At 35.5% G+C, this 9,830-nt stretch overlaps 1 protein-coding gene across 4 annotated transcripts; it reads left to right on the forward strand.

Annotated features, from left to right (window-relative positions):
- Positions 1-2,189: 2,189 nt before the first annotated feature.
- Positions 2,190-7,295, forward strand: atad1a (ATPase family AAA domain containing 1a). 4 transcript variants are annotated; one of them, XM_059548666.1, is made up of 10 exons: positions 2,190-2,289; positions 2,690-2,875; positions 3,030-3,128; positions 3,420-3,540; positions 4,113-4,313; positions 5,119-5,225; positions 5,318-5,407; positions 5,510-5,560; positions 6,121-6,287; positions 6,582-7,295. In XM_059548666.1, exons 2-10 carry the CDS (start codon positions 2,705-2,707, stop codon positions 6,712-6,714), a joined length of 1,140 nt encoding a protein of 379 aa, XP_059404649.1. In that variant the 5' UTR covers positions 2,190-2,289; positions 2,690-2,704; the 3' UTR covers positions 6,715-7,295. The 4 variants fall into 4 exon arrangements, with proteins under 4 accessions (XP_059404649.1, XP_059404648.1, XP_059404650.1 ...); XM_059548665.1 differs by having other exon boundaries at positions 2,247-2,289; positions 2,647-2,875; XM_059548668.1 differs by lacking the exon at positions 2,190-2,289 and adding an exon at positions 3,290-3,323 and having other exon boundaries at positions 2,860-2,875.
- The last annotated feature ends 2,535 nt before the right edge of the window (positions 7,296-9,830 follow it).

Here is a 9,830-nt window from a genome sequence, read left to right on the forward strand (position 1 = left end):
TATTTTATTGTACTGTTGTCTTTTTTTCACCCAAATGTTGATGCTTTATTGTCTATTGCATGGTTTAAACAAAATAGCTTAGAAATATATGTATTTACTTTAGTTGAATATGTAAAACTGATTCAGATGGATTTATAATAAAAATAGCATGATTCTGTGACAGACCGTGCTTTTAATATGCTTGATTTGGATGAAGATTGAAACATCTTCATCTCTGCACCACTTTTCTCAACATGCAGTTTGACTGGCTTTCTAATTACAGCGAAAAAAAGATGGCCTCAATCCTCAGTATAATAAAAGATTAGATTCGGGGTGCTCTGGGAATCCAGTTCCCTCTAAAGTGTACACTGCTGTCATACTTTGTGTTGCTATCAACAGAGGAGAGAAACGTGACAGGAACAATCACCATAAAAATTTCCCACAGGAACTACTTGATCCTTTTAAATCATGTACAATGCAATGGTGACCTGAAGTCAGGGAAAGAGAGAGACTTTAGTCTCGGAGGACTGGGGGGTGTCGAGCTAAGATGACGGAGGTTGCTGAGCAGGTCTCTTGTTGCACTTTTATTGGTACTGCACTTCCCTGCCAGACACGTCATTATGGAATGTTGTTGTCGTTGTGTTTCTGAATCAGCTGTAAATATAAAAAGAATATCCTGTTTCATTACAAAATAAAACATTTTATGAATTTAATGGGTTACAAACACTGTTCTATGATATATTAAAAATAAATTTCAAATGGTATTAAAGGAAAATTAAAATTTTCTGAAAATGAATTAACCCTCAGGCCATTCCAAGATGTAGAGTGACCTAACGGGGAAGTCGTGGCCTAATGGTTAGAAAATTTGACTCCTAACCCTAAGGTTGTGGGTTTGAGTCTTGAGCCAGCAATACCACTGAGGTACTTTGAATAAAGCACTGAACCCTGCTCCCTGGGTGCTGCAGCATAAATGGCTGCCCACTGCTCCGGGTGTGTGTGTGCTCACTGCTGTGTGTGTGCACTTTGGATGGGTTTAATGCAGAGCATGAATTCTGAGTAGCTATAGATCACAATACTTGGCTGTATTTCATTTCACTTAGAGTTTGTTTTTTCATCCACACAGATTTGGAGAAATAGTACTAGGCTACATCACTTACTCACCTATGGATCCTCTGCAGTGAATGGGTGCAGTCAGAATGAGTCCAAACATCCGATAAAAAACACCATAATGAACCACAAGTAGCCTAATGTAATTCACCATACTCCAATCCGTCAGTTAACGTCTAAAGAAGTGAAAAGTTACATGTGTTTGTAATAAATCCATCATTAAGACGTCTATATTTGTTGCAGGTGAATAATTTTCTGTAATTTTTTAGTGAACTTTTCCTTTAATAATGAATACTATCCCTTTAGCCCATCACTGGACTAAAAAGAGAATAATTGCAAACATATTATTTCTGAATAGCAGCCAACAGGAATGTCTAAAAATATAGACGCAAAGATTAATAACAGAATTCACTTTTGCCGCATTATGTAGTCTAAGTGAACACAGATTTCTCCGCTAATTGAAAGATTGAAGAAATTAACATGAGTGCATCTCCCAGTTTGCATCCATCACGGGAAGATGCGAGTACCACGGTTACGGCAACTAATCAAACACAACGATTCTTATTTACTGGCTTGAAGCCAAGACCAGTCACTGTTCTTGAAAATAATGACTTCTTGATGCTAGCAAGTATCCATTCTCCAGTTTAATTAACATGCATCCATGTTTCCGGCTTATTATGGAGTTTTTTTTATTACAGTCTCAAGTGTTCGGACTTTCTTTCAGACACGAGTTTATTTGAATATGCCAAGTTTGCCCTCATGTGGTCTGTAAAGGAACTGAGGGCTGGATTGGCAAACTGATAAGATTATGTCAATTAGCTAGCTGCCCGTCAGAACCAAGAGGAGGTTAAAAACATCAGTAAAACAAACATAATATATTGTATTTGTGATGATGATGATGAAATACTGAGGAAACGTGTGTGCAGATCAACCAGCTACGCTAGACTTTAGGTAGGCTAAGTAGTAATATATGCAGTGTATTTTAAATAGGTGTTAAACTAAGCTAAATTTTGAACAAGGAAGCGCCAAGTTTATTTATTTATTTATTTATTGATTGATTGATTGATTGATTGATTGCCATTTTGTTTTAATTTTTTTTTTTTAAAAACGGACGTAGGAACCTGTGTTTATAGATATTTTTCCCAGAGGTTCGTGTAGTGCGTTACACAAGTCGATGTGTGGATTACAGTGATGCTGTGAAATGTGAGCGAATTTTATATAAATGTTCTGTGTTTTGATGTCATGTCTTGTTTATGTGACTGTGCATGGCAATCGTGACGTTCCGTGATGTGATTAACGTCTCATCATAAATTCATTTTTATCCCTTAAGAAGATGTCTCTCTCTTAGTATGAATTGCGTTTCAAATATATTTTTTTATATACGGTGATATTATTTGCTGGCGTCGTTATTATTTGTTTAATCGAATATATCAGTATTAATATATCAGTCAATTCACTTAAATTTGGATTTTTAAGTGTATGACAAGAAATCAAGATAAAGTGTCATATACTAGATGTAGCCTACTGTCCCTGTGAATATTTCTACCTTCTTGGTTCTAGATTGACACACCCAGTTTGTTTTTCATGTCCAATGGGCTGACAGTGGGGGTGGACCAAAATGTTGAGTGACATTCCTCGGGACGCCCTCCTCCGCCCTCTCACCCGGAATGAGGTGGTGGGGATGTTGGTGAGACTGACCATCTTTGGAGCTGCAACATATTACAGCATCAAATGGGTGGTGGAGGCTTTTGACCCGACACAAAAACAAAAAAACCAGGCCAAGAAAAGGGTAAAGATATCTCTGCTACTGAATGTGTGTGGAAAACAAACGTTCAATTGTTTATTTAAAATCAGTGTCTTAAATGATTGACTCATTTATTTATTGTTTGTTTTTCTATTCATCTAATATGTTTACATTTATTAAGCTCTCTTACTTTCCCCAGGCAGAGCAGTTGATGAAGCAAATAGGTGTAGAGGGCGTCAGTCTGACGGAGTATGAAATGAACATTGCAACTCATCTTGTCGATCCACGCAGCATCAAAGTAACCGCCAATACTGTTATAATCAGTGCAAACCTTTCATCAAATCACACTGTGCCTTTCATTACATCAGTGTTTTGAAGAAAGTACATGCTGTTAGTAGTAGTAAAGACAAGATTTATGTCGTTGGTTGGTTTTTTACATTGTCTGAATTGTGTTGACAGATTGGAAGACGTTTCTCTGTTTGCACTCATGAAGGTGTGACCTGTAATCATTATAAGCACTGACCTCCCACCAGCCTTCTGAGTCATTAGTAGCTTGTATGATAAAATATTTTCTTCTTTTCCTTGTAAGGTGACCTGGAGAGATGTTGCTGGACTAGATGAAATCATCACTGAGCTCCAAGACACTGTCATCTTGCCTTTCCAGAAACGTCACCTCTTTTGTGGTTCCAAACTCTTGCAACCTCCCAAAGGTGAGACGTGGAGAAAGCATATGAAATCACAGTACCATTGCAGTGTGTGTTTTCCGTCCTATTTTTTTGTATATTAGGGTTGCACAATAATTCACATTTTTATCATGTTCGTGTTTGTTGCTTCTCTCAGTTAATTAGGCATCATTATCTGCAATATTTACCTAGTGGTTTATTTATTTATTAGATTTTTTTTCTTCTTTATTTAGCGTTATTTTATATCAGTCATAAGCATTATGATTAAGGTTGCCATATATTAAGAGCTTAAATACCCTAATCAAAGCTTTTTTTAATTTTTTTTAATAAATGCAATTTTTGTTCAGTGTTTACTTAATCAGTTTACTTAATCTGGCAACCATTCGCACACTCTCTCCACACTAAGAAAAAAGCACTAATAATAATCTGAAAATGCCAGAAAACATGTATGTTGGAGTTTTGCAATGTCTGTTGAGAAAATCTGCTCAAAATAAATTATAATAAAGCAAATCTGTGCAGCTCTATTGTACATGCAGTAGCAATATATGAGTAATATAAAAAGTAAAGATTGTTATTCATAATTATTTTCTGACTCCCAGGTGTACTATTGTATGGGCCACCAGGATGTGGAAAGACTTTAATTGCAAAAGCAACAGCCAAAGCATCTGGATGCCGCTTTATTAATCTCCAGGCCTCCACTTTAACTGACAAGTGGTATGGTGAATCGCAGAAGCTGACTGCTGGTGTATTCTCACTGGCTGTCAAAATTCAGCCCTGTATCATTTTCATTGATGAAATAGGTAACTACTGAATATAGTCAAAATATGTGGCAGATATTTAGGGATTCCAGACAGATAGGAAAAATGTTACAATGCCAGCTTGTTGAATGTGCTGAATAAATTCACTCAGCACTACTAAGGTGATAAACTTGGCTGTATTCCCTATGTATATGAAGGTGTTTTATATTCATGGGTTTTATGGAAAACATGGTACATGTATATTTGCATAATGACTGCAATGTTTTCAATGCTCAATCTAAGCACTTTTTCTTCAGTGCTGATGACATTTGAATAATACTGTATGTGTCCCATCATCTGTGACACTGAAGAATGTGGATGCTGTGCACAGAGTCTCTCAGGAATTTTATCATAGTGTACTAGCTGAAATAGCAGTAAAAGTTCATTATTTTAAATTAGTTTAAGCCTGTACCACATATTAAATGGCAGATCCTGAAAATGTGAAATTGCTGAAAAAACAAAAACTGCAAAAAAGTATTTGTTTTAATTTCTTACAAATGACTAAATAGTCACATATTATATAATCTTATATAACTGTAAAGGTTTTATTTGTATTTTTTTATAATAATAATATGTTATACATTTCAAAAGTTTGGGGTTTAAAGAAATTACTGGGGTTTTATTTTAGCCAGGATGCATTAAATTAATTCTAATGTCACAAAAATTTTAAGATTTTTTGTATTTTTTATTCACCAAAAATCCTGAAAAAATATTGCAGTTTCCACATGTATGTTAAGCAGTGCTGTTTTCAACATTGATAATAATAAGAAAAGTTTCTTATTCACATAAAATCTGTCTCTTGCTTCAGATTCATTCTTGAGGAATCGTTCCAGTATGGACCATGAGGCCACCGCTATGATGAAAGCCCAGTTCATGAGTCTCTGGGATGGACTAGACACAAACCCAAGCAGCCAGGTAAGACAGACACATGTAGGTTTCAGAGGTCATTGCTTTTCCTCAAAAGTGATTCATAGAAAGCAAATGTGTAATAAGATGTTAATGTCCAGGTAATGGTGATGGGGGCCACAAACAGACCACAGGATGTGGATGCAGCAATACTACGCAGAATGCCCACAACCTTTCATGTAGGCCTGCCTGTGAGTCTGCTGAACACAGACACACACACACCTTTGTGCTCTGTTTTTTTAATTGCTTGTCTTAATCAGGATAAAACATAATTATTTTTGGTCCAATTTCAGAATGCAGCTCAAAGAGAGGAAATCCTTAGACTCATTCTGTCTGGAGAAAATGTAAGACATTAAGCTCTTCTTCATCTGCACCACAATTCCTTCACAAAATTTTTTGTCTTTAAATATAATGCTTATATTAATGGGGAAGGTGCAGAAATCCATATATTTACATAACAATTTAAAAGTTTGGGGGTCAGTAAGATTTTGAAGTGGCTATAAATACGGAATCAAAAATACAGTAAACTGTGATATTGTGAAATAATATTACAGGTTAAATTAAGTATTTTCTGTTTGAATATATTTAAAAATTGTATTGATTCCTGTGATAGCAAAGCTGAATTTTAAGCATCCATTACTACAACATATGATTCTAATATGCTGTCAATTTGTTGATATCTGGTGTGAATTTGTTAATCATTGTTGAAAACAGTTGTGTTGCTTAATATTTTTGTGGAAAACCAGATTCTTTGATGGATATACATTTCACAATTTATTTTAAATGGATGCAATTTAATGCATTTTCGCTGTATAAAAGCATTAATTTAAAAAATCTTACTGACCCCAAACTTTTGAACGGTAGTGTATATGTAAATTATTTCATTTGCTTCTTTTTTCATCAGTTAAGTAATGCAATTAACCTGAAGGAAATAGCAGATCAAACCCAGGGCTACTCCGGCAGTGATCTGAAAGAGCTTTGCAGGGACGCTGCCATGTACCGCGTTAGAGACTATGTCCGCAAGCAGCAGATGAAACAGATCGCACAACAGCTCCAGCTGGATGAAGAAGAGTATGTCTAAGATGTTTTGTATAATTGCGCACACACACAATGGTAACATTTTATTTTTAGGCACACAACATGCAGCTTGTGCACCATGAGGTTTATAATATCTGGAGAAATCTGTCCCATTAATCTCAAGTAGTTCAGCTGGTTCATTCTTCTGTTTTGTTAGAAGAGAAGCAGTTCGACATATTCTTAAGTGTTCTTAGGAGTTTTGAAATGCTGTATAAATATGCAGTAATGAATGTAAAAGTACATTACTCATCACTGATTTTGTCCTGGTGTCCTCTGGTGTGTCCTCAGGCATGTGGACAGCATGCAGCTGAGGCCCGTGACCCAACTGGACCTGCTGTTTGGCCTAGATAAGATGAGAGAGTCCAAACAGGCCACAGCTACAGCTGACCCAGCAAATCTAAGAGAGGTGCCTCTGGACTGAAAACCTCATACACTCATTTCATCCCTCTCACTTCTTTCTTTCTGCCTCATTTTTTGCCTTTTTAAATTATTTTTCTTAGTCTTTCACATTTGTTACATCTTAAACATATATGTTTGCACTGTAAACAATAACCTGGTGCATATTTATAATAACAGTTGCCATTAATAATATACACACTAAATGGAGTTTCATTATTCTTGCGCATTTTAAATGATTTCTGTTATTATTAACTGTTGTTTGCATATTGTGTGGAAGCAGATGTCCACTTTTTTGGATATGATGGAGAGTAATATGAACTTCGTTATATCTATAAATGTTTTAGTAATCAGGACCAGGTTTCCTGAAACACTGAGCGTTGTCTAACTGTCTTATTAGGGTGCATGAGTATTACTCTAAAGTTAAACTGAATGGTGCATGTGTGACTTTCGTCAACACCAATTTGGTCATGATAATAATCATTTGTGTCAGGAACATGTCTGGGTCATATTCAACCCAAAATCAAAAGAAAAAAGAGTTATGCATAAAGAGAATTTATTGGATAGTAAAATAAGTTAAGCATCTTTCATATATTGATGTTCAGATTTAGTTCAGAACATAAATAATATATCACTCAAAGTGTCAAAGTTTTTCCTGTTTGATGATTACTGTACGTGTTATAAGCCAGCTGATGGGAGTAGGCAAAACATTTCTGGGAGCTTAATTAACAATCCATCAAACATTGAGAAGAAATATCTTCGTTTATTCAGATTCATGTTGTTTTTAATGTCATCATGGGTATTTTCAATGACATATTTGACAAATGACAATTTGATATATTTAACATGTAAATATGCTGGTTTGGCAAACTGTGCCTGCACTATCTGCATTATTCTGAAGAGACTTTAAGGCTGCTCCGTTCTGCCTTGAATGTTTTGTTCCACTTTGGTAATCAGGTACTTGGTTGTTTAATAATGATCAATCTGAGGAGAGGAGGGGAAATGAGCTCAAATCTACTGCTTGCAGTTTGTTGTTAAAATCACCTTGTGTTATTGCATAAAATCTTGGTCATAAAGGAATAGTTAACCCAAAAATGAAAATTTGATGAAAATATATACACCCTCAGGCCTTCAAGAAATAGATGAGTTTTTTTTCTTCCCTGTAACAAATTTGGAGAAATTTAGCATCACATCATTTGCTCACTAATGGATCGTCTACAGTGAATGGGTGCCGTCAAAATGAGAGTCCAAACAGCTGATAATAACATCACGATAATAAGAACAGCAGTAAGAGTTATTATTAGTTTTACATTTTATCCAAAGTGACTTACAATTGCTACATATGTCAGAGGTCACACGCCTCTGGAGCAACTAGGGGTTAAGTGTCTTGCTCAGGGACACATTGGTGTCTCACAGTGGATTCAAACCCGGGTCTCTCACACCAAAGGCATGTGTCTTATCCACTGCGCCAACACCACCCAATAGTTCCAACACCAATAGTTATGTTATTATGGATTATGGACTGGTATTACAACGGTTTAAATGCTTTTCACTTCACAAGAAATTCATTTGTGTGCTGCAATTATATGATAACTTGTGAAATATTGTAATGTTTTTATTGGCTGTTTGGACTCTCATTCTGACGGCACCCATTCACTTCAGAGAATCCACTGGTCAGCAAGTGATATAAAACTCATCTAGATCTTGGATGGCCTGAATAAATAAAGCAAATTTATTTTGGGGTGAACTGTTTCTTCAATGTAGGTATAGTTTTACTGAAAATACTGTTTCCCTGTTAAATTCCATAATCTTTCCCTGATTAAATATCTTTGGGCAAGAAAGGAATCATTCACTTAGTAACTCACCCCAATCACCAGTAACTCACCCCAGCGTGACAGTGTTACATGAAATGGTTTCCCAAATCATAATAAATTTATCTGAAATGTATTAAATCAGTGTCTTTATCCATCAGAATCATGTGCATCAGTCAGTAAAAATGCAAACCCTCACAGTTCCTAATGTTAACACCAATCCTTGGCCTTTTCACCATCTCCACACTTATACAGAGCATTCTGTTCTTAAAATATGATTACAAGAGGCAACATAAGAGATGTTGACATTCAGCTCTTTGCTGTACTTTGTGCCTCGTTTGCATAAAAACTGCATAACCTTGCTGTTATGGCCGTGAGTCATAATTTTCTTTGCATCAAAAAGGTCTTTCATCACTTCTCTTTATTCTTCAGTGAACAGTCCAAAATAGAAACTCAGAGAAAATAGACAAAGAACTTGTGTCAATGAGTTCATTGCTTTGTTTAGGTCAGGTCTGTTATTGTAATTTTTTCCCCCTCTAAAAATGTAATAACTGATAGCTATATATTAGCTTCTGATGCTTGAATAATGTAAAAATATTATTTTTAACCTGGATTCGCATGTGGAAAAAAAAGTTTTTTTTAAATAGGATAATCTTAAATAGGAGTCCACAAGAGGGCAGTAGTTGTATTGTAAAAGTGGTTTTAAATGTGTTTAAAGAAACAGTTCACCTAAAGCCCAAAAGTATACTAGTGTTTTATTTTCCATGCAATTGTCATGAATGGGAACTGACTCTTTCAAGATTCTAAAAGTAGCCAATGTGACCTGTGTGCTATATTCGAAGACTTTTGAAGGCATAGCATAGTTTTACGTCAAGGATGGACCAGAATTTAGAAATCTAGAATCTACCCTAACTCTTGTTGGCACATTTGTGGGACAAGAAACAAAATAGCCTGGTGAATGAAACCTTTTGAGTGTTTTTTTTCTTTTTCTTTTTTCTTTTTTTATTAATCAAATAATCCAGTTCAGAAACATTCTGACAAATCAGATGAATTTGCTACATTACTTTTACTTCCTCTTTCAAACTTGAAAGTACACATCCATTGCATTGGCATATAAAAGAGCAACCAGTACAATTCAAAATGTCTGCTTTTGTGTTCCACAAAACAAAGAAACTCTTGCGGGTTTGGAATGACGTGAGAGTGAGTAAATAATCAGATTTTCGTTTTTAGATGAACTAATCCTTTAAATCCTGTCCTAAGGCAGTAAACCAGATCCACTGCTGAAAAACACTTTCTATAAAATCTAGATCACTTGACTTTGTGTAATTCC

The sequence above is a fragment of the Carassius carassius genome, chromosome 4, assembly GCF_963082965.1.
Source record: "Carassius carassius chromosome 4, fCarCar2.1, whole genome shotgun sequence".
NCBI classification, from domain to species: Eukaryota; Metazoa; Chordata; class Actinopteri; order Cypriniformes; family Cyprinidae; genus Carassius; species Carassius carassius.